The sequence below is a fragment of the Elaeis guineensis genome, chromosome 7, assembly GCF_000442705.2.
Source record: "Elaeis guineensis isolate ETL-2024a chromosome 7, EG11, whole genome shotgun sequence".
Classification (NCBI taxonomy): domain Eukaryota; kingdom Viridiplantae; phylum Streptophyta; class Magnoliopsida; order Arecales; family Arecaceae; genus Elaeis; species Elaeis guineensis.
Window position 1 is genome coordinate 470,312 of NC_025999.2, and position 25,900 is coordinate 496,211.

General features: G+C 38.8%; 1 protein-coding gene and 1 non-coding gene across 4 annotated transcripts in view; both read right to left on the bottom strand.

The window, feature by feature from the left end:
• Positions 1 to 408: 408 nt before the first annotated feature.
• Positions 409 to 25,900, bottom strand: part of LOC105049253 (uncharacterized) — a 47,248-nt gene continuing 21,756 nt past the window's right edge. Inside the window, exons 14-26 of one of the 3 annotated variants that reach the window (XR_832775.4) lie at positions 15,947 to 16,017; positions 14,537 to 14,639; positions 13,968 to 14,107; positions 13,616 to 13,774; positions 13,438 to 13,541; positions 13,095 to 13,270; positions 12,510 to 12,699; positions 11,695 to 11,794; positions 10,853 to 11,021; positions 7,903 to 7,985; positions 7,743 to 7,819; positions 1,297 to 1,549; positions 409 to 689 (exon numbers count right to left, since the gene is read on the bottom strand). Coding sequence is in view for 2 of the 3 variants with exons in the window: in XM_010928840.4 (XP_010927142.2) it covers positions 1,378 to 1,549; positions 7,743 to 7,819; positions 7,903 to 7,985; positions 10,853 to 11,021; positions 11,695 to 11,794; positions 12,510 to 12,699; positions 13,095 to 13,270; positions 13,438 to 13,541; positions 13,616 to 13,774; positions 13,968 to 14,107; positions 14,537 to 14,639; positions 15,947 to 16,017 (1,544 nt within the window). In the remaining variant the exon portion in view is untranslated. Of the gene's footprint in view, positions 690 to 1,129; positions 1,550 to 7,742; positions 7,820 to 7,902; positions 8,006 to 10,852; positions 11,022 to 11,694; positions 11,795 to 12,509; positions 12,700 to 13,094; positions 13,271 to 13,437; positions 13,542 to 13,615; positions 13,775 to 13,967; positions 14,108 to 14,536; positions 14,640 to 15,946; positions 16,018 to 25,900 lie in introns of those variants that run through there. The other 2 variants (XM_010928840.4, XM_073261321.1) reach the window with 2 other exon arrangements.
• LOC114914402 (small nucleolar RNA R71) lies at positions 22,016 to 22,121 on the bottom strand. The gene has a single exon (XR_003801450.1). It is a non-coding gene; the product is annotated as a small nucleolar RNA R71 (small nucleolar RNA).

The following is a 25,900-nucleotide window of genomic DNA, read 5'->3' on the forward strand; positions in this document are numbered from 1 at the left end:
ATAATTTTTATTCGGATTTATTTCATTTAGTTATATTTCTATATTTGATATTCCTAATTATCTTTTCTTGCTTATTACATATTATTTCAGCTAAAAAAAATAAAGAAATAAACTATAGTAAACAATTATTTGACTTATTTTGATTATCATTATTTTTTTAGACATGCAAATTTACTATTATGAATTTTGTTAAAAAGGTCCTATTGAGGGACAAATTTGCAAAATCACAATTTTCTTCCTCGCTTATCTTCTAATGTTTTTCATTTTTGAGCTTTCAAAAACCAAACACTACTTAAAAAGTCTCAATGTTCTCAAATTCAAGCATTAATCATTGAAAAACCTCCAAATGCAGCCTTCATATTATAATAACATAAGCAACAGCCTTTTTTAAAATAAAACAACACTTTCTTTTTAAAAGAGAAATGAAACTTTCTTTCAAAACTCAAATTTTGAAGAAAAAACAATCCCCAAAAGGGCATATACTACCTAACGAATAATGATCTTTTTCCAATGGATGGTAACTTTAAAAATAACATGCACTGGAGAGATGACGGCCGCCATGATGATTCGTATCAGCTCCAGTGCACCTGCCCACAGCCTAGGAACCCAGATTACACCACTTGCAGACGTCCAATATTATGTAAACCATGAGAACCAGAAATGTCGTAGCTGGATGTAATCCATGCAACCTGAAAAAAGAACCACCCTGATCAAAGCATGCCACACCCAAACTGACTCCGACATACTCAAGAATCACAAAAGAGCAATTCCCTATTCTCTCTCATCGATCCACCAACCCACCAACTACGACTTGTTTTCTCTACCCAAAAAAACCTATAACTTGTTCAAAACTAGCATTCAACCATTCGTCCAAATTACAAAAGCCAAACATGTATCTGTGCCAGATTAATTAGAAACCAAACGTCCCAACTTGCAAGAATTCAACATAAATTTGCCCAGATTCGTATCCGCAAAAGAGCAATTATTCTTGCATGCATGGTCAAACTGAAGAAACAGTTCTTTTTCGACAGTGATGTATGCAATGGTCGCTACCACTTGACAACTGATAGGGTTGGTTATGCAAGAGGGATTAGGCCAGAAAAAGGATGAAAAAACAAAGCGGCCCAAATTGGACGAGAATACTTCCTCATAAATATAAGAAAGATAAGCAGACACGAGGAAAATGTCATTAGTCAACTCGGCTTACTTGTCAACATCTAACACCTTCAAAACCATCAGCATAAAATCAGCTCAGGAAAAAAATAATAATAATAAAGATGTATAGTCAGGGCCTACACAAAATTTCAGAAAACTGTCATCTACTCATCTTGATCTGCAGACATACAACTTTGCTACCGTTGTAGCTTTATATAGCCCTCAATTGATCTTGGGTTTTGGCCTCCTTGGTCTTAGAACAAACCAGAGAATTGCAAAAACCACCAAAAATGCAGGGATCGTGGTCAGGTCAAATTCTACATCCACTTTCTTTTCTCGAGTGCAATGAATAGGATGCAGCGTGGCAATGGTGGAATTCACAACATCTGTAAACCTGCAAAAAGTAAGCAGTTCAAAGCAAATATCAATCTCGTTCCGCAATAACCACTACTACTACTTCCCCACTAAGGGTCTGTTTGGATAGTTGGGCGAAATTCACAATCCAACTATCATAAACATTGGATGATAGGCTGAGTTAGGCTTATGTTTACAACTATCCTGGACTACATTTTCACTGGGCTGGCCCGAATCCCATATGAAGAAAAAAGATCAGCTAAGGTCATTTTTTTTTTCCACCATGGAATTTGGACCAGCCCACTCAAAATATGGTCTAGGATAGTTGTAAACACAGACCCAGCCCAGCCTATAATTCAATATTTTTAGTAGTTGTACTAGTCCAACCCACGAATCCTATAGGATTCTCAGCCCAACTATCCAAATAGACCCTAAGAGTATCAAGCTTCCTGAGGGCATAATGCATGAAAGTAACATACAAACAACTCAAGACCAACGGAACTGATGTATGCATGTTATCAATAAATGAATCTAAGCCTTATCATCATCTCCAACCAGAAGTACACGCAGACATGGGACCAAGATGGCGGTAGCCATAAAAAATAACCACATGCAAAGGGGATGGGGAAAACAGAAGATCACTCTGAGCAAGCAAAAAATACTATGCAGAGAATTCACAAAGTTCCATCAAGACAGGTCAGAAAGCTGACAATCTAGTAAGTAGCAGCTGAACCCAAAAAACCTAATAAATTGAATGGTCAAAAGAAACTATCACTCTTCAACCAAAATCAACTTTGAAGCACAAAAACCATGTATCACCAATCTGCGATACATAACCTTGATACTCAAGTTTTTGAACTGCATGTTTCCGAATTTGGATACCATGAGTCCCCAACATCATCAAGACCAATACATGAAGGCAACCTATTGTTGGTACTCTTTTACAGCACTCGTAACTGACTAATACCCCTTTCAAAGGCCAATACACAAAGTCCCCTTCCAAGGTCCTTCCAATGCCCACATCCGTCTCTAGGTAGGTCAATCATGGTGTTTTCCCAAATCCACCTTGAACAAAACTCAACTTCCTGTATCCATGTTGAATGTTCAAAGCAACATCTACCATCAAAACAGAACAAAAGCCCTTGACATGGCGTTTAACACACCACTAGATCATGACGTGTGTCTCCTTTCCTAGTTGGGATTGGTACCCAAGGTGAAAAGGCAGAAAAGAAAAAAATGGTGAAAAGAAGAACAAGTGGAGTTGCTGGTCCCCATCTGCTTCCTCTGGCCCACAGTGGAGACAACAGACAGACATAGGGCCTGTTTGGAAAAATCCTGCTGCATCCAGCAGGATTATAAAAAAATTTAAAAAAGAATCTCTGAGATGTCCTTCTTTTAATATGGTTGATGTTAATGTTGCATGAATAGTAGAAGAGGAGCCAGGTTGGACGCTACCATGGTCAGGGTTGTTAGTGGGTTAAGCAGAGCAATATAAGACCATGCTCAAATCCATGGCTTCGGAAGAGGTCCTGAACTCTAACTGAACCAAGTATTGATCTAGCAGAATAAGGTTGAATTCGATGACCCCAAACAAATCCAATTAGCACTGGCTAGAAGTATTCCCATTAAATTAGATACATAGGGACTTGACCAACCCAACTAATCAAGATCTAGGTCTACATCATAGACTTGACAAAACAAAATTAGCTTGGATTGGTGCAAGATGGATCTAGGACTGACCTGCATCCTAGTTATACGGTGTTAGATTATCCTAACTCCAAATTAAGATTCAAAAATAGGGCATACAAGCTTGAACGAGGACCAGAGTTGCCTAAAAATAAGCCAACTTGACCTTGATTAGCTTGTATTTGACAGGTCTAAATTGGTGTTGGGTCATGTGGAATCAAATAAGCTATCACTCATTGAGTCAGGTTTGTTGGGCAGGTATTTCCAAATACCGGACCATCCCAAACACTAATATGACCCTTTTTTTTAGCATATCTTAAAAGGTTTGGGATGGGTTTGAGATTTAAAATTAAAACCCGAACGGGTTTGGGATTTGCCCGTTGGGTACCTACCATCTGAACCCGCTTACATATAAAGACCATAGAAAGCCCTAGCCAACGTCCAAGCTTCCCTATTTGGCTGCTTCAAGCCTCCCACCTCATTAAGACTCCTGAGGACAGAAAAAACAGAGGAAAAAACGGGGGAAAACAAAGGAAAAAATCGAAAGGTGAGACCTTTTCCCACAGGAGTTGATCATCTTTTTTTTTTTTCCCCTTCCTTTTTTTAATTTCATTCTCTTTCTTTGGAGATCTGTGGGAAAGGAGAGCACCTGAGGGAGATTGGAGGGATTTCTTAGGTTCCCGTTGAGGTTTTTTTCTCTAGCATATGGGATTTTGTAGGAGTTGTGGCGGTGTGAGTTGGTCCCTTGAGGTTTTGAGAGCTTAATTGGTAGAAGCATGATATTTTGTTTGATTGGGGGGATATTTGACCGAAAGGCTCCAAGCCTCCCACCCAATTGAGACCCCTGAGGATGGAAAAAATACAGGAAAAACAGTGGGAGAACAACGAAAAATCATGGAAAACAGAGGGAAAATGGAAAAAATTGAAAGGTAAGACCTTTTCCACATAGATTCATCATTTTATCGCTTCCTTTTCTTTTCATTTCATTCTCTCAGGCTGGTACGGGGCAGGTATACCAATTTTTAATGGGACGGGTTTGGGGAAGGGTTCGGATAGTTAGATTTTAAGCAGATTTGGACATGGGTAGGGCAAATTTTGCGGGTACTGTACCCATTGCCATCCCTATTTGAGCCAAGGGTAGGCTTTGGTCAAGGAGCCTCAAAAGTATGCCAAGTCAGGAGGGTCAAGATAGAAAAGGTTACTATTTTAGCTTGACCCAACTTACCCCATACAATCATTGTGACACATAATGATGACTATACAAATGTAATACTTTTGTATACAGCTCAGCTCAACTCAATTATGCCATAATTCCAAACTACGGGCAACTACATGAATTCTTTTCCTCCATTCCACACTATTTTGAGCCACATGCTGAAAGATGTAGCCATATTAAGTCATTACTCTTCCATCCCACGTGATTTTCAGTCTACCTCTACCCCTCCTATCTTTTATATATATCAAATCACTCCTTCGTACTGACACATCCCTCGGTCTATATTATATATGTCCAAACTCTTTCCTTTTACATATATCAAATCAGTCCTTCGTAGTAACACATCGCTCGGTCTATATTGTATATGTCCAAACTATTTGAATCATCCTCTCAATTTGTCCTCAATTTGTGCTACCTCCACCTTTCTACGAATGGCCACATCTCTCATTCTATCTTTTCTTATAATACCATATATCCATCTCAACATTCTCATTTCGACCACACTCATCTTGTGCATATGTTCTTTTCTAACTATCCAACATCCTATACAATGATGTAGAATTGGTTGTATAGATATCCTATAAATTTTTTTCATCAATTTGTCAACTATCCTACGATCATATGATGCACTTCTCTATTTTATCTAGATTGCACAGTCCTATGGATAACATCCTTTTTAAACTTTCCTTATGAATAATCAATACTAAATGTCCAAAACAATCACTCTTAGAAACGTCATGATCCTCAAGTTTCACTTCATTTCTATTTCTAATTCTACCAAGCTGAATTCAATATATTCCCTCTTGAACCTACCTAACCTCAAAACCTTTAGATTGTAACAAAATCCTCCATAATTCCAATTTACAATTTACTCCAATCCTAGTGTCATCCACTTACATTATACCATCTGCATATAGCATGAATCAAGAAATATCATCCTAAACATGCCTAATAAGCTCACCCATAACTAGCACAAAAAGGTAGACTACAAATCCCACAAGTGAAAACTATTGCAATTGGAAACTTGCTAGTATCACCATCAGTAGCTCTTACACTAGTAATCAACCATTGTAGATGTCCTGAACCATATTTATATATCAAAAGAAACTCCTCTTTTTTCTAATACCCACCATAGCATTTCTCTAAAAACTCTATCATATGCTCTCTCTCCCTCTAAATCAATAAAAGCTACATGAAGATCTTGTCTCTTCTCTATATTTCTTCATTAACCTCCAAAGGAAAAAATAGCTTCTATAGTCGACATTCCATGTATAAAACCAAATTACTTCTCTGATACTTTTGTGCCACACCAATCTATGCTCAACCACTCTCTCACAAAATTTCATAGTCTAACTCCTCAGTTTGGTACCAAGATTGAACAATTTAAAATATCATCTTTATTCTTAAAAATTGGTACCATAATGCTCTTCATCCAAACGGCATCTTCTTGGTCTTAAAAATCTAATTAAACAGATCAGGCAACCAAGTTACTCCGACATCACCTAAACACTTATAATGCTCCATAGAGATTCCAACAGGTCTAACCACTTTCCTGTTTTCATCTTTTTCATATCCTAATTCCACATGCATACTTAATATTTTTATCCTCAACAGAACTAGTATGGTATCTTAAATCATTTACATGACTTCTATTACATAGCTTATCAAAATAACTCCATCTTTCAATAATCTCATCCTCCTTAATCAATTTTGTTTTAATTTTTATTGTTAATGCACTTAATCTGAGTCTAGTCTCTAGTCTTCCTTTCTCCTAGTCATGTAATCTTATAAAATATTTTTCTCCCCATCCCTATCTTGTAATACAACTATTAATACACTTCGAATCCAACCACCTTAACTTCTGTCTTAGCCACCTTATAGCTTTCATGCAATTCTCTATTCTTATATTTAGGTAATCTTCTATCGCACTTTCTTTTAGCTTTAACTGCTAAACTTTCTCATTTCACCATCAAGTTTTCTTTCGATCCTTTTCTCTCTAATTCTCCTAATACCTTTATAGCCACTTTCTTAACACTATTAGTCATCTCTTCCCATATGGTATTGATTTTCCCATCTAGACCTTATTTTCTTTCCTTCAACATTCTATCCTTAAAAGTCATTTGCTTCTTTGGCAAATTTCACCATCCAATCCCCGTGTTCTTATTTTCTTGGGTCCTCTTTTTTCATTTTCTAGTACACATCCAAAACTGACTATCTATGTTGGGTGGTTAAACTCTCACCTAACATAATCCTACAATCTTTATACAAAATTTGATTAGTTTTTTGTAAGGAAGAAACTTATCTAACTACTATCATGCCCACTGTTAAAAGTTATCAAGTAAGAGTCCTTTTTAAAGCAACTAATCGCTAGAACTAGGTAATATGCCATCGTGAACTCCAAAATGACATTCCTTTCTTGTTTCTATGTCCGAAATCATAACCTCCATGCACCTTTTTAAAATCTATGTTTTATTTTTTCACACGCCCATCCCAATCTACTCTGATAAATATCTTTTCTCCATAAGGAATCTCTTGATTCAACCCATCTAAGTGCAAAGATGTTTCCAAAATACAACAATACATAAGAGGCAAATCATAAATAAATCCACAATATATCTATCATCAATTGATATCATGCCAAAAGGTGACTAAAAAAGCATGACATAAGGATGCAATTAATCATAATAAATCAATATGAACCCTAAGGTCAAGTCATTGTTTCACGATGATCGTGCTACTTATGTTTCTTAACTATGTTTTATATTTTATGCTTACTCAGTACACATACTCAATACGCTAGTGAGACTATCAGTTAAGAAATGAAAGCATTGGATTCTTTGAGACTTGCTTGTAGGATCCAGAGTTCTCTTATAAGAAACAGATGCATACCCAACAAGAGAACCTTAATTAGACAAGAAGAACAGGTGACAACAGTTATTTGGTCATATGAAATCTCAAAATGGCAGATATTATCAAACATGAAACATAATAGAAGAAGATATCTTCCATTGGTGGTCAACAGTTATTTGGTTATATGAAATCTGAAAATGGCAGATATTATCAAACATAAAACATAATAGAAGAAGATATCTTCCATTGGTGGACGATCATAAACTGCCTATTAGCTAAATGACTAGAGCCCTATACAATCCAAATGAATAAATCGGTTATCAAAACCAAGGCACAAAATCATTTTCTTCTAGAGGTCACAGTTATGCTCTCTGAATTTCTGTATCTATTCTTTTTTAAAAAAAAAATCTAAATAACTCATAGAAGCCAAGAGAATTGCTTAATATCAATTATTTTAAAGCAAGTATGTAGTCAAGCTGACCCGCGGGAAGCATCCTCAAGCAAGGATAGAAGCTTCACAGCATCACCATAACGCAGCCCGGCAGAGATTGTCGAAATCTACAATGACCACAAATAAATCAAAGTAAAATAAAGACAGAAGAAGGATACAGGCAAAGATTGTTTGAGCAGTATGTACTTACTCTCCTCCATAAACTAACAATTGAATTGTACTTTTCCACCAGTAATCGCTCCTGAGTTTTGAATAGCTTAAAACCCTGTGCGGCTAGTTTTCGTTAAGCTTGTCTACATTTTCAATGCAATGAAGAGGTAGGCCCCATACGACTCCAAAGAATGGTAAATTAAACAACACAATATGAATGCAATTTCAATATCAACATGTGGAAATTAATCTAGAAAGTTGAGCATGACATCATAAAGCCTAACAAAATTTTATAGATGGAATGCTATGTTCTCCAAGAAAACTCATATGTTGTGATCGAAGATAAAAGGAAAATGCCTAGGCCCCTCTTGGTATTGTTGTAGGTAGTAGATCTTTATCTATAGAGCTTGGGAAAGTAGAGCTTTCGCTGGTAGAGCTTTTAATAAAAATATATTTGTTATTTGGTAACTATATTTTTGAAGTGCCGTGGAACTTTAATGTCTATTTTATAACCAAACTAAGAAAGTGCTTTTAGTATTAGGAAATGGCAATAAAGAATACTGCATAGCACTTACAATTGTCTAACTATTTGAACCATCAAAAATTATTATTATAAAGCATTTTTCTTTTATAAATTATTAATTTTAATATTTTAAAAAAATATAATAATATTTACGATATTACTATATTATAATAACATTATTATAATATACTATATGATATTATTATTGTAAGATAATATTATAACAATATTATATTATCTATTATTATCATATGATAATATTACATTATCATAATATGATTATAAGAATATAGTAATCATGAAAATAACATTTATAACATAATATTGAATTATATTATTGCATTGTATTATACTACTCTATTGTATAATATTATAAAATATTATTAATTTAGAAATTACTTTTATTTTAATCTAAATAACATAACAAATAATATAATTATTTTTTATGGGTGATTACCAAGTAAAAAGAATATCAAAAGATTAAAACTCAATCTTTAACTACAAGATTATGGCAATAAAAATACACAATTAAATAACCATGGCAACAAAAGTATTCTAAATTATTTTTAAAAAAATGCCATTGTGGAGATTCGAATCAAAGTCTCTTGCATAAGCTTTTGAAAAACAGCTTCCTAAATCCTAATGCAACACAGCTACAACTTTTGCCCAAAAGCTCCAAATTGGAGCTTTTTCCTAGTAGACCTTTTTCATCTTTCATAGGAAGTAGAAAGCTGTTTCAAAATTTTTACCAAACACTTCAAAATCACCCAAAAAAGATTCTGACCATAAAAGAAGCGCTTTTTGCCCTCCAAAATCAATACGAACATTAATTTCTTTATGGCAGTTTTGAAAGAGAAATGCACTCAAATACAAACAAACAGAAAAATAGAATCTGACTACCCCTGTTTAATTTAAATAATAATGATCATCATATATAGTTAATAAGGGCTTAAATTAAAGGGAAGATAGTTCTGAAGCATCAGCATTGTCTCCAAACCACCAAGCACCTCTACCAAACTCTGAAGTCAGACCTCATGCTTGGGGTTCAGAATGATAAGAACTTAAAATTTCAGAGGACAACTGATGAAAGAATCAAATTAATATGTTCAAGAAAATGTTACTGTCATTTTAACAATTAAATATTATAATCTGATTAATATTTGAAGAAATATTGCCATTTTGCACAACAAAAACCAGTTTGAGGCAAGGTTTTAAAACTTGGTTTCAGTTTCAGTCTCAGTCCCTGAGGTAGAGTTTTGGTCCAGAGAGTTGTCTCCAAGTTTCAATCATAAAAGTAACAAGAAATCTAAAAAATAATAAAAAAAATATTTTTGTTTAAACAAGGCAAGTTATGTCACATCAATTAATTATTTTTTAAGGTATCTAGGATCATTATTTGCATACTTTGGGTAGTTTGAGACTGGACTGCATTGAAGCTCAATGCATTCTACCCACATAACAAAGCTTCAACGAAAATAATACAAAACTGCCAGACCTAATCGAAACTAGCCAAAACTGACCAAACCTCACTAAACAAAAAAAATCTTGGTCAGCTTTGGAAGGTTTCAGCAGAAACCAATCCATCTTGGCCCAAACTTTATGCCTTGGCTTGAGGTGTATGCATTTCTTGGCAAAAGAAAGAGCCTTAAAAATTGACTGCGAGAGAGGGGGGAGGTGGGGCAGAACCTAGGACTATACACTTTACCACAAATTGAAGTACAAGTTTTTATTCTTCAGGAAGCATTTCTCAGCGCCATGATAAAGACCAGAGGAAGAGGGCCTGCTCTATAAACTCATAATTAAGCAGCAACATCCCCAAAGTTGAATATGGCTAGCCGTAAATCTAAGCTTTTCCTTTTGTCAAATTTTCGACATCACCTGTATATCCTTCTTAGTACAATTCTATCAATTAATCATCATTTGATATTCTGACATGTAAAAAACTTGTTGGCAAAGCAAAAATTTCAAACAAGCTTGCAGAATCTAAACACTGTGGAAGGAAAGAAGAGACACTAAAATAATGTATATTTTGAGCTTAGTCAGACAGAAGCACTGCAATTTATAGGTTACAGCTCTCAAAGGAATATGCACTCCAAGCATGGGACCAGATTATAAAGCCAATTATACTAAAATCAAATTTCTAAACTTGGGAAGCACAAGTGGCTTTTGCATGTTGAAAAAGTGGACTTAATGCTGTACTTTTGATATTGCATCTTCATAAATCTTTAATTTTTTACATGCATCATACAAGTAACAACCAACCCAGCCTTAAAGATCAAGATATATCCATCCAGGGCTCATTCTTCAAACCTGTTATTACATGTTCCTATTGTCACATGTTCCTAAGAGGACTGCATAGCACATCCTGACTAGGCTCAGAAACTTATCATAACATTTTCCCAATTGAAGGGGCTCTAGTTCAATTTATTTAGCAGTAGAATGAATAGTGGAACAGAGATAAGGATACTCGTACGCTCCATAACCAGACGGTGAATAGCTGCATTAACAGCTTGTATAGACTCCTCAAGAGCAGTGATGATATAGCTCCGAGCAATCACGTCTGACTGAAACTGTGAAAGATGCCAGCCTTGAGAAGTGATTGACAGAGGATTGCAGCCAACAGACCATGTCCAATCCTATTACATCAATCAAGGTACACGTAGCATAATGCATGAAAATATTAGAAAAAGTATTAAATAGGAAAAATGTAAAATGTCATTTCTTAAGTAGTATCTACAAAGAGGTGATTTGATGCTAAGTGTGGGCATGTGTTGTGAGAAGACTTTTATGAACTTCTACAGCAAACAACAGTCAATGGTACAGAGCCCACTGCAAAAGCCCCATGCTAAAGATACTCATAGGCCTCCTACACTAGATCAACAACATAAAATGTCTGGAAGACCCATGATTTTGTGTCCATATGTAAATTTAAAGATTTAAAGAAGAAATACAAAGTGGACTGAAGTCAGATAACTCATGATCTAGTGTCCATATGTAAATTTAAAGATTTAAGAAAGAAATACGAAGTGGACTGATGCCGGATAATCCTCTATAAATGAACACTTCAGTGAATGAATACTTACCCAGAACAAGTGCAGGTAAGAGGTTTATTCAAGATTTTGTGCCAACTGAACCATTGTTTTCAATTTTGATCCTGATCTGATTAGTCTTAATAGCCATACAAACGATGTAAAGCCAAAATCAGGTTAAAATGATAAGAAAAATGTCTTCAGAGTTTCTCGATATTTTTTTTTCCTTATCACACCTGTCAACCGGGGGAGATAAAAATAGGGAGGTGCCTAGACAAACCTCAATAGCAGTTTCATGGGCTTGACTGTAAACCAGGTGGAGAGGAAGCAAACCAGCTAGATGCTCAGCAGTAGCAGTGATGGCTGCTTTTACAGGCCTCCTATGAAAAAAAACAGCAAAATCATAATTAGTATCACTATACCATAATACAAGCACCAATGCATTTAATATGACCAGCGGCAAGCTGGTAAGATGGCAGAAATACAAATATCACCAAATGCAAAGTTTAAAAATGAAAATTTTCAGTGAAATTTAGACTCATTAGAGCGACCTGAGAGCTTTTGAAAAAAATACAGGCAAACTCAGCTGGATTGTTTTTTCCCTTTTAGTGAAGTCTTGAGACCAACATACTCATGTCTAGATTGTGGCAAAAAATTAGAAATTTTAAATTTCATGGTGGTAAAACACTGGAATTCAGATTTGAAAAATGAAGAGAAATATGAAAAAAGCATGATAGAGAATAAATGCTTCACTCTTTTCAAAAAAGATAAGTTCAATGAAAAATATCTGAAGTCTATCCAAGAAAGAAATTTGTCTGCAGCAAATGAAAAGAATTCCTCCAGTGCATGGTGTTAGGAGCATTAGCAGAGAGAACCTAATATAACACAGATCATATGTACCAGTGACATGTTTTAACTGTAGCAACTATTGATCTTCACATACTATTAAGCGGTGAACATGCCATGCATATAAATATATAATGGCTAAATAATAAAGTTATTCCTCTGTGAAATTTATAGTCTAAGATTGACACATGTTGATGTGCATATATTGATCAACAAAATGGCTAGACATTCTATGACTAAAATGCTAACCTCAAGTCCCATAGAAGTGACCTCCCATTGCACTGCAAGTGGCTCTCCCAAGATGATGTCTCAGACTGGACAACTATAATCATGTCAGGAAGTGCCTTTGCTTGATAATGTTTGTCCACCAATAATGGATCATTATGTATGAACCAGAATATTGGAACTTCTAGTGTCGACCTGGCATTCAGGTGTGTTCCTACATAGAGTACAACATTTTACAAAATAAATAAAAGAGTGAAACTAAGCTTAGTTTATTCCCCAACTGTATGAAAATTGCCTTTCTGACCATTCTGATAGATTCAGCTCAAAATCATCACTGCAAGCAAGGTTTAACAAAACACTGAAATCTGATATGTAAATTAAACCCTGGTAACCAGATTAACTCCAGGTTTAAAAATTGGACCAAACAATCCAACTTGGATGCTTCATATAGGCATGTCTGCCCAGTCTGACCAACAACATGTCAGATATTTAGCAAGATCAGGGACCTGGACAAAATCACAGGCCCCAAACCCCATTGTCAGGTTTCCTTCAGCCTGAACAAACCTTGGGCCTGTGTCAGAAAGCTAAGGGATTAGGTATTGGAGGTACCTTTAAGTGAACCATGAACATTTAGCCTCTGAAGTTGACGTTGAAGAATGGAGGAATCCAGATAGGCACGAACAGTTGACCTATAAGTGCCATTGACCAGCAAAAGAGGGACAGCAGCTGCACGTCGGGCCACTGAGAAGGCCATTGTCAGAGCAGGTTCCTCAGAAAGTGATAGCCTGATGATTGACAGACATGAACATGACAAGATGCATACAGATACAATAAAAATACTCCATTCTCACAAGGGAAAGACTTTGGAAGGCAGATCAGCAAACGATGCTGAATTATGGGGAGCTTCAAATTCTCATTGGTAACCCAAACCTAGAAGAATTGAAATACACACCAGTGTTGGCTAAACATGATCTTTTGAGAAGGTAGCTTCAAAGAAGAAAGGCCATCCATCAAAGACTTTAGGTTCACAGGCAACTTTTTGACATCCCTCACTTTCTGGAAAATAACAGCAGTGTGAAGGAATTGCCAAACACAACAATCCAATAAAAACTCAGCAGATAGTAGGATACCTCCTGTGTGATGAAATAGATCTGAAATGATATCTTCTCGTAGTAATGGTATGCCCTGTCAGCGATTGAGGGGGCAATTACATGCCTCATAGAACCCCATAATGTAGCCCCAAGATGGGCAAGAAATGAATCACGAGCAACTGTGTAATTGTGATATTCCTGCATGGCAAATAGTGCCAAAATGGTTATCCAAATTACATGCCACAAAAACCAAACCAAATGAAAAAATGACACTTGGTACTCATCCATAAAAACTTCTTTTGTGATATCCCTGAAAGATGACAAACCATCCTACCATAGATAGATTTGACTGCTAATAAATATGACATGACAGCAAGTATATAATGCTAACCTCATAAGTATCACGGAACAAATTCCAATTTTCCATTCGCTTTAATGCATCAAGAGCTTTTCTCTTATGTGTCTCATCATATTCCTCACTGTTGTATCCCTCCAGCTCATTTTTCAAATCACGCATCCTCTCATCAAGCTCTGAAGTAACAGAAGTAAAAAGCTCACCATGACAGCAATAAAAAGTGACAGGGGAGCCTATGAAGTTTGAGGATATTTTGTACTAAAACAGTTAGGTCCTATTTGCTGACTAATCAAAGTATTTAACAACAACTGCTTATATGACTTCAATTTTCCACATATAAATACAAGATATAATTCTACATTTGTTGTTCAAAGTCAAGCTCAAAAGTTGATTAAGATCAAAACTGCAAAAACTGCATTTCACATGCATTTATCAGGATTTTAGCTTCACAATGGTTTAACTTTCAGATGCATATCAGCAAAATGGATTCACATTTATACATAATTTTTCTTAACTACAAATAAACGACATTAGCTTTCCAAGCAAAAGAAAATTGCAGATTCAAAAATATAAGAACATAGATGAAAATGAATATGGAAGCATACCTTCACACAGAGCCAGCTTGACCCTTCTTCCCTTGCAATGTTTAAAAGCAAAAATTTCATAAATATCAATTTCTGCTAAAAGGATATCAATGGCTTGATGATCCTGCAGCAACATTTTGATAAGTGGGCATTGTGCAGATAGAGTGTAAGTATAAGCATGATCTCAAAATCATACTTCCTACCTAGTCTAAGCTCAGACTCTATATAATGTCATATATAGAAACAAATTACAAATATGCTGAAAAAATAATATATATACACGCGCGCGCGTGAACAAAAAGAATAAAAGGAAAAGAAAGAACTCATCCAAAAATAGCAAACAGGCAATACATCTTAAGTAAGAATCTACAGTATCCATGAAACCCAAATCACTTTAATAAAGACTACCCTCTAAGACAAATATCAAAATCTTATGCGCTTAGAATCCTAATAAAACTGTCTCTGTCAGAAGGAAAGAGAGGATGATGACAACCTTTAACTGGATAATAGCAAGGCATGCACCGATAGTGTTATCAGATAGAAAAATACCATTACAATTTTAAGAAAAAAATTATGATGATTGTAAGACTATCTTTATTGTTAGAATCGATAAATTTTGCTATCCCAAGAACAATGTCTTAACTGTTGTGTTGGCTTAGCACTGACCTGTCATGTCATACTGGTCAGCATCATGCATTTACTCCTCAGAGGAGAACACATAGGCATGGTATAAAAATGCTCAGGCAGAAATGTCATAGATAATAGGGCAGAAAAGATTGGCATGATCATGCTTAGGGAAGGTTACCGCTGACACCACGTGTGAAAAGTGAGAAAAAAACCATTAAAGATGATTTCGATATGCACAACTTAGGCTAAAGAGTATCATAGCGAGCAGGGCATCAAAGCAGTTCGAAAGTAAGAAAAGGAAGAGACAAAAGATAGAGTGATGAGTGATAAAGAATGAACTTAAAGGCATTCTTCATTTTGCAATGCTTGAACCTCAATAGGAAGCAATCATGAGATGGGTTCTGAGTCAAACTAATTTCAATAGGATAAGCCTGCAGTTCATGTTACATGCACACTAAAAAGCCAGAATTGGCAATACATAAATTCCTACGGGGTCGACAGATTTTCCTTATCAACTCAACAAGTGAAAGAATCTTTTGATGTCGCCGGGGGGGGGGGGGGGCGCACGCGTAGCCTCAGCAAAATGGAAGCTAACTCAGGAGATCAATTAAGGTCAAAATCATAACAAGCAGATAACTAATTATTAAAAAAAAAAGGGCTGCTTGATCCTTTAAGTGCAGTTGAGTGTAACTTAAAAAATGGCTCCCCAATTAAGAGGGAACTTTGTGCTATATAAATGCAAAGCATCACTCCAAGAATTGATTTTTCCAAGAAACAATCCATCATAGAGAAAAAGATACTCACATTACCAAATGATGAAAATCTTTCTCTGATTGCATCTTGCAATTTATCTTCAGCTTCATCTTCCGTAATTTCTGAGCAGTATAGAAAATATTTATAAACATGGTCATTTGTGGGATAGAGAAATAAATGTCATTTATATATGACTCACTGGAGAGGCTAATGCACAAATATATATGCTATAATGAGTGAACTGCTGGCGATCGGGTATTAACTCTTTAAGTAAGTTCAAGGTATGCTGAACCGGTACCACCGGCCATATCGGCCGGCCGGCGGTATGATTCGGTACAGTTTCATACCATACCGAATAGACGAAGGCAAGCGGACCCGAACCGAAAGAAAAAAAGAGAGAGAGAAAGAGAGAAAGAAAAAAAGGGAGGGGAAGGAGCCGACGGGGCCGCCGGACAGCCTCCGACTGGCCGTCGTGGTCGCCGGAGGGCGCAGTCCATGCATGCGGCGCTGCGGGCGTGAAACAAGGGCGTCGCTCCTGTTTCGCAAATTTTTTTTAAAAACCTAGTTTTAAGTGAAGTCGGCAAATAGTTTGCTGACTTCACGATTTTTGTATTCTTGTTTTAAAAATTCTTAAGTCGGCAACTAAGTTGCCGATTTCATAAGTTTAAAACCAAAACAAAAAACAAAAAATCAAAACAGACGGTCGTCTGTTTCGAAAAAGAAGAAGGGGGCGGAGCCGCGGAGGATCTCCGCATGCTCGACCGCCCTCAGGCCGTCAGCGTCGGCTCGTCGGCCACCGGGGCCCTCGCGACGGAGGCGCCGTCCATCCGATAGGTCCCTCGCCTCCCCTTCGAGCGCTCTCTCTCTCTTTCTCGCTCTCTTGAAAGTCCTATCGGGCGATACGGGGCTCGGAAGCCCTCCGACGGCCGCAGCCAGCGACCGCTAGCCTCCGACGGCTCCCACCTCCCTCCCTCTCCTCCTCTCTCTCTCTCTTTCTCACTTTTCCTCTTTTTTCCTTCCATACCGCCCGTGTACCAAATTTACCGATCGAATCGTGCCGATTCCCCACCGGTCCAGTACGATACGGTGCGTACCGGCCGGTTCAGCACGGTATGAAAAACCTTGAGTAAGTTATTACCGAGCCATTCAGCTATTACATATGTTGCGGGCCAATTTTAAAGTCCATGTTCATATTTAACAATTATGGTATTTGGAACCGTAAGGTTGACAGAAAGGTCAACCTGTCACCTACAAGTGGTCACTCTTCAAGACAGGGAACAGATCCATGAGGACCTATGGTCTGTCCATGCAGTCCCCCTTCCAGATCATCCTCTCTTTTGTTCTCACTCCTCATCCAGTTCCTCATTTTCCTTACCAAGCTTTTCTTTCTCATCTCTATCTTTATTGTATTATTTCACTTCCATAACTTCAGGATCTGGATCTAAAAGGTCTGTGGGTTCTGTACCAAACCCATAGATTTTAAACCCTGAGACGTAGCAGAACGACCTTGATTGAAATCATTTTCTAGTCCTTCTTTATCACCTCAGACTTCTTCTTTATCACTTTCAACAAGAGAAATGTCCACTTGCAGCCCATAACCAGCCAAGAGGTAAATTGCTGTTAGTGTACCCGTGCAGATCATAATCTGTAGCATCTACAAAAGAGGTGTCTTTACTTGAGTCATCCTTAGACATGCTACACATCTGAAAATTAATGTTGTAATTGCAGAATATGCTTTCATCAAATTGTTATACACTTATTGAAGCTAACCATAGGTAATTTGACATAGCCATATACAATATGCATCTCCAAGCAATAGAACCTTGTATTGCAGCTGAAAGTTGCACAAATTCTTATCAGACTAAACATTACCATACTGGACTTTTCAAACTATAAATATGAGGTAATGATGGTAGTGATCAATACATGAAATAAGATATTAGAAGTATTAAATTTTATGTTATTTAATTTATAATAGTTTGAATTTGATGCTTCGTAATCGCTTTTGCAAGTAATTAGAAGCTTGGATCCATTTGATCAACTAAACTCTAAATTGGCCCAGATTCAAGTGAACCCGCAAGAAGGATTAATTTTAGCATTTTAGCCACTTTAAAAGCAAGTGGGACCAAGATCAAATACTCAAGCACACTGAATAGGCAGTGGGGTCGAAAAAGAATTAATTTACAGCTTCTTTTGGGTGTTTGAAACAAAAGGTGATGGATGGTTAAATAGTCAAACCGAGGAAGAAAACAAGCTGCGCATTTCATGACTTGGTCAACAGGAGCTATGAATTTAAAAGGAAGGAAAGGGAGTGAAAGTTGAAGTGGGCCACAGCAATGATGTTTGAATTTAAATGGGATTGGTCAATACATGAACGTGGTGCATGGGGAGCAGTGGTGCATTGCCATTTAAGTGTTTTGTGGAATTAAATGCTAAATGCGGATTACGTGGAAGCCTAGTTGAATGAATGGAAGTGGAAGCGGGTGTGTGGGACACATGGAATGTATGGAGTGGGGACAGAGCACGGGACTTGCATGGGATTTGCTGGCTGTTGGAGCTAGAGCTGGAAGTGGGCCGGGGCCGGGGCCGGGTCGGGTTTTACCCCCACTTGAGCCCGGCCCGATTTTTTTTTCGGGCTACGGGCCGAGCTTAGGCCCGAAATTTTCTAAAAGACTCAGGCTCGAGCCCGACCCGAGCCTGAGCCCAAGCCCGAGCCCGGCCTGAACCCGATTGGGCCAGGCCACAATCCACGGCATGCAGGGAAAGGGGTTCGGGGTTCTGCATGAATGCCCACAATCAACGGGCAGAGGGGTGCCGGTGGGGGGGTGGTGCAGGGGTAGCCGCAGGGGGCCGTGGAGGGCCGTGCAGACAGGCGAGGGCCGCGGGGGTGCGGCGCAAATGCTGGAGCTAGGGCCGGGGGAGGACCGAGAGGGTTTGTCCCTCTAAATCTCGAGCTGAAACTTGCGGACGGGGAGGGCAGCATTAGACCCAAATTTGACGGCGTCAGTGTGGACAGCTGATGGTTGGGCGGCTGTGGCAGAAAAGCAAAGGACGAAGGGGAAGACGTAGCCGTCGGGAGGGACGACAGCAGAGCGCATGGCGGCGTAGCCGGCGAGGCAGCGAAGGTGGTCACCAAAGCGGGAGAAGAGAGCGAGGATAGGGGTCCAAGCGAAGATGGAGGGGCGGGGGAGGGTGGAGAAGAGGCAGAGGGCAGAAGGGAGGTCACCGGTATTGGCGTAGAGCTAAAGAAGCTTGGTGGCGCAGAAGGGGGCGGGGGCGAGGCCACGGAGGAGAAGTTGCGGGTGGAGCTGGGCTATCTGGGGGAGGGATCCGATGGTGGAGAGAGGTTGGAGGAGGGATTCGAGGGAGGAGAAGGTGGCAACGGCGGCGGTAGTTCTCCATTTCATTTGGGATCGATCAGAAACATCGATGCAGGAGTCCCGAGCATGAAACCTATTCGGCTCAGGGAGGGTAACTCATAAAAATTAAGAAGAGCCATGGAACCGGGCTCGGGCTAACGGACTGATATTCGGATTGGGTTCGGGCCGAAAATGATGGGATGAACTTCAGGCCAAGCCCAGGTCGGACCAAGGGTATATCCAAAATCGGTCCGAAAGATAAATGGGCTCTATAATTTAGCCCAAACCCGACCTGAATTATTTCGGACCTAGCCCGAAGCCCGGCCCGAGCCCACTTCCAGCCCTAGTTGGAGCCCGATGCAGAATAGGGAACGAGCGATTGGCTGTTGGAATAGGACATGAAATGGAACGAAATCACGTAACGAATGCGCATGAGATTTGTTGGTTGTTGTTTTCACACGAAGTAGGTGGAATAGGCGTTGGAGCATGAAGCGGAAGTGGGCTGAATGGCACGGAACGCAGGAGAAGTTTGACACAGAAACAGATGCGTCTGGGACATGGTTTGGAGCTCTATTTAAAGGGAGACTGCGGAGACCGAAGATTTTAATCCTTCCACCCCACCATCCGTCTCTACGCCTCAACCCTCCACCTAAAAATCATTTCCACTGCCATTTTTTCATCTCTCCATCTCCCACTACTCCACGCCTCACCTAGGCTAGCCATCCAAACACCCAAAAGCCTCCACAATTCATCACACACCACCCCCTTGTCCATCTCCAAACCTCCAAAGCTTTCTTCTTCTCCACAAAAACCTCTCCTCCAGCTCTTAATCCCTACTCCAAGATGTTGGAAGGAAGTTCTCAGAGCTCCAGGATGAAGAATTCAGCGAGAAGCATCCCTATGGACGGCTAGTCGTTACGTCTCGAAAAATCACTGTAACCTTTTTAGACAGTGTTTTTATTGTGAAATCTTTTGTATTTTTCTCTTAACATGCAATAAAGATTTGTTGTCCTTGCTATATCTTTTGAATCTTTTTGTTTCTTGCATAAGATTTTAATTTGGAATAGTTTATGACCTTTGGGACGAGTCATGATCTACGGATATAGTTCGTGCTCTTGGGATAGATTATTTTTAGATTAAATTTCTTTTATCCTATCTAAATCAATTTTGACTAATCTATAACTTTAAGAGACGGACCGTGATCCAACAGGTACGGGCCGTGTTCTCTAAGATAAGTTATATCTCTATTGATTAGATACTAAATCAAAAGTATATTAAGAAGGATACCAGCTGTCTATCAAGAATAGTGAGATCCTGAGAAGTCTTTCCGTATTTGAACCTATCCTTAAATTAATTCTCTTTATTTACTTACTTTCTTATTAATCTAAATACTCTTTTAATCAATCTTTATTCTACTATTTAACCTAAAATTTAATCCCTCGAACGTAACTAATGCGATCCCTATGGATACGATTTCGACTCACACCATCTACATAATAGTGAGTTAGAATTATTTTTGATCGCCTACGACAGCGATCAAATTTTGACGCCATTGCTGGGGATTGCAGCATAGTTGCTTTTGAGTTTTTAGTGCTTTCTAACTTGTCTAATTTACTTAATCAAACTTACATTCTTGCAAAAATTTTTTAAAAAAAAATCTACACTGACACCTCATAAGCCATTTAGAAAACTAGAGACCTAACCATAAAATTTAAAAAGAGAAACAAATTAATTTAAATTAGTCTTGATCATGTGTTAATCTCGAAGCTTGGACATCTTGGTTTGTTACATCTCATCTCCATAATTAACCTTAAGGGCATTAACCCATTAATCAATAAGGTGGGGATTTAATCACCCTTCCTTAGCCCAAAAACCACATCCTTCATTCTACATTACCCATACCTAACTTAAAATTAATCAGATGTTGACCACTAAGGTGTTCGAGCTCACTAGGATAAGGCATCCGAAAGAGTTGGATCGGGTCAGGATTGGCTAGTTGACTGGTGTCTAGAAAAGGAGTTCAGGGACAAGAGCACGAAGAAAAGTGGTTACTTAATTAGATCCGTAGCGAAAGCACGAAAACCTCCCACCGATCTTATCCTTATCTGGCTAGTTAGCTAGTTGGTTTCTGATTTGGAGGGCTCCAAGACGGTCTTGGCAGTTAGAAGCTGTCTAGAATTAGAGTAACCTAAAATAGAAGTTTACTTAAGTGTTTGACAAATCAAAAAAAAAATCCTATAAAAACTGAAATTTTCTGTGTTTGTTCTAAGATATTATTGTAGGGTGTATGCTTGATCGTAGATCATTACGACCCGACATTCAACCACTAGATTCTGAAATCGAAAGAACCCTTAGAACCAACAAGCCTAGAAACATGGACCACAATCAAGAGAATGATCTACCTAGGCAGTTGAAAGAGTACTTTACTCCTTCTAAATACACCTACTCTCCCTGTATACAGGCACCTCTTGTAGAGGCTGCCCAATACGAAATCAAGTCCAACATTATTAAGATGCTACCATCTTTTTATGGACTTAGTAATGAGGATCCTTATAAGCACTTGATGAATTTTTTTAGATTTGTTCTGCAGTGAAAATCCAGAAATTCTCTAACGACGCCCTTAGGTTGAAACTTTTCCCATTTTTACTTAAGGACAAATCCAAATATTGATTGAACTCTTTAGATTCGATAACCATCTCAACTTGGGACCAACTTCAGCCAGAATTTCTCAAGAAGTACTTCTCCATAGGAAAAACCAATCAGATTAGAAAAACGATAACCAGTTTTTCCCAAATAGATGAAAAAATATTCCACGAAACATGGGAGAGGCAAAAGGACCTAATTCAAAAATGCCCACATCATGCAGTTCCAAAATGGCAACTAGTCCAGTGTTTCTATGATCACCTATCAGAGAAACACAGGCAAATGGTCGATGCCCTATGCGGAGGGACCTTCCTGCTAAAAAGTGAGGATGAGGCATGACAGTTATTCGACACACTGAGTAAAAACTCCCAACACCATATATCTGCCTCATGTCACGATAGGCTCATCACCCCTTAGAAAAAGGGTGCAATCTATGAAATTGGTAAGTACATAGATATCCACAGCAAAGTGGGTTGTCCCAGAAGATGGATCACATACTGAATATGGAACACTTCCCTGCTCCACCCATGCATGTGCGCAACAAGAAGTTTGCGCAATCTGTTCTAGCCCTACCCATTATATAATTGAATGTCCAGCTGCAGCCCAATTTTCTGAGTTTGTGCAAGAGCAAGTGCACCAAGCTCAATCTCAAATGGCTCACAGACCAGAAAACAATCCGTATTCAAACACATACAACCCAAGCTGGCGAAACCATCCTAATGTCTTGTGGAAACCACAGCCACCTATTACACCGATTCCACCAAGACCTAATTATCAAGAAACCAACTTTAGGAACACACCCTACCCGCAATACCAAAATATTCTCCAACCTTCTCCAAGTAATCATAGCTCAGCCTTTGAAGAGAAGGTTCTACAAGCTTTAGCAAGGATAGAATGAACTCCCAAACACTCCACTCACACACAATCCATCAAGTTAGAAACCCAAATTGGACTAGCGACAGCCTTTGGTAGGAGGGAAGGAGGTAAACTGCCCAGTCAATCTGAGAGCAACCCAAAGAGACAGTATATGGCTAAAAGTTCAAACACCCCAGATACCTTTTCCGAACATGCAAAGTCAGTTATGACTCTCAGGAACAGGAAGGTGGTCGAACAACCTAGAAAAATTTCTGAAACCATTGACACTTTGACTACACTTAAACCGACTGAAGAGGACCTGACACAAGGGGATAAACCAACATCATCAGCACCATCATATGTGCCCAAGGTACCATTTTCTAGTGCATTAGAATCCCCCGCTCTTTTTAACAAGAAGGGAGAACGAATGGACGAGATGATGGAATTGTTTAAACAAGTCCGCATTAACCTCCCCCTTCTTGATGCAATTAAACAAGTTCCTGCCTACGCCAAATTTCTAAAAGATTTGTGCACACAAAAATGCAAAAATAGATCATAAATCCCTAAGAAAGTTTGTCTCACCGAGCAAACAAGCTCAGTATTTCAACACACTACCCCTCCCGAGCTTAAGGACCCAGGTGCCCCTCTTATCTCATGTTATTGGGGACCTGTATATAGAGAAAGCTTTGCTAGACTTGGGGGCAAGTGTAAATCTCCTGCCTAGCTCCATATACGAACTCTTTGGGTTTGGCGAGCTTGAACCCATGACAGTCACCTTGCAATTAGCTGACAGATCTATCAAGGTACCGCGTGGCATGCTAGAGGATGTACTCGTCAAGATAGATGAATTTTACTTCCCAGTTGACTTTCTAGTCCTTGATATGGAATATTCTGGTACACCAAGACAAAATCCCATAATTTTAGGGCAACCCGACGCACGTATACGCACACACACGTGCGAGTCCCGTAGAGAATCTTTCGGTCGGAGAAAAGAAACAAAAAGAAAAATTAGGTTCCATTCATAAGGTCTGCTTCGCAGCTTTCTAGCTACAGCGAACGCATGCATCAATTGTAGGACGGGTGCCATGGACGTTTTATTTGAGAACAAGAAGCTGAGATTGAATATATTCAACGCTTCTCAAAGACCTTAAACCAATGATTGTTTCAAAATAGATATATTAGAGAACCTGATAGAAGAAGCGAGGGTCGCAACCCCATATCAAGATCCATTGCAAGCTTGTTTGGCTCAATTTAGGGTAGATGACTCTCATTTAAAAGGGGACGTTAATGAAGTAAGAACCCTATTAGACATGCCCCTCTCTAAAATGACCCCACCATGGATCATTAAGTATGAGCCTTTACCTGATTTATCAACCACTACACAATAGTGCCCTCTTTAGAAACCGCTCCTACGCTAGAACTGAAACCACTTCAGGTCACACTCAAGTATGCTTTCCTTGGACCCAATGATACCCTTCCGGTGATCATTGCCTCAAACTTGACCCCTAATCAGAAAACATGGCTCATAAGGATTCTAAAAGAGCACAAGGAAGCCATTGGGTGGTCAATTGTCGATCTGAAAGGCATTAACCCCTCCATCTGCATGCACCGCATCTACTATGAGAAAAATGCCAAACCACATAGAGACATGCAGAGGAGACTAAACTCTAATGTGCGGGAGGTAGCTAAGAAAGAAGTCGTCAAGTGGTTAGATGCAGGAATCATCTATCCAATATCAGATAGTAAATGGGTCAGCCCTACTCAAATAGTACCTAAAAAATTATGTATTACTGTGATAGAAAATAAGGTAAACTACTCGCTACCCGCACAACATCTAACTGGCGGGTATGTATCGATTACCATAAGCTGAACTCTGTCACTAAGAAAGATCACTTCCCATTACCATTCATTGATCAAATCCTAGAATGGCTGGCAGGTTAACTTCTTCTGCTTCCTAGATGGCTATTCAGGATATAATCAAATACCCGTCTTTTCTGACGATCAAAAAACCACCACCTTCACCTGCCCCTTTGGCACGTCTTTTCGATGCATGCCCTTTGGCCTCTGTAATGCACCCGCTACATTCCAGCGGTGTGTACTACCATATTCTCCGATATGGTGGATAAGTTCTTAGAAGTTTTTATAGACGACTTCTCTGTATTTGGTACCACATTTGAGGATTGTCTCCAGAACCTATCTAAAGTGTTAGAACGATGTAAAGAGACAAATCTTGTCCTAAGTTGGGAAAATAGTCATTTTATGGTTCGAGAAGAGATCATACTAGACCATATTATTTCTGAAAGGGAGATCGAAGTAGATAAGGCCAAAGTAGAGGTAATATCAACACTACCACCCCCGACCTCGGTTCGATAGATACGATCTTTTCTAGGTCATGCCGGATTTTACAGATGCTTCATCAAAGATTTCAGCAAAATCACTAGACCCTTGTGCAATTTATTGGTCAAAGACACACCATTCATTTTTTATGAAGAATGCTTACAAGCCTTCCACACACTCCGCACCGCCCTGACTGTAGCACCAATAATCAAACCACCGAACTGGTCTTTCCCATTTGAAATCATATGTGACTCATCCTACTTCACAATAAGTGCGGTTTTAGGCCAACGAATTAATAAGCCACACGTGATTTATTATGCTAGTAAGACTCTATCCGACGCTCAGTTGAATTATACCACAATGGAAAAAAAATTACTAGCTATAGTATTCGTCTTAGACAAATTTCGATCATACCTTCTAGGGGCTAAGGTTCTAGTGTATTCTGATCGCACAGCCTTAAGGCATTTACTCTCCAAAAAAGATACTAAGCCGCGACTGATTAGATGAATCCTTCTTTTGCAAGAATTCGACTTAGAAATCCAAGATAAGAAAGAATCTAAAAATGTGGTAGCTGACCACCTTTCTAGAATCATATTCGAACACCCAGAAAACACCGACGGGGCCATGGACCAGTTCCCGGATGAGCAACTCCTCACTGTATCTGCCAATCCCACTCCGTGGTTTGCCCACATTGTCAATTATCTAGCCACAGGACAGATCCCTCTCCATTGGTCAAAACAGGAGAAGGATCAATTCTTCTCACAAGTTAAACACTACTTTTGGAAGGAACCTGAACTGTTCAAATACTGCC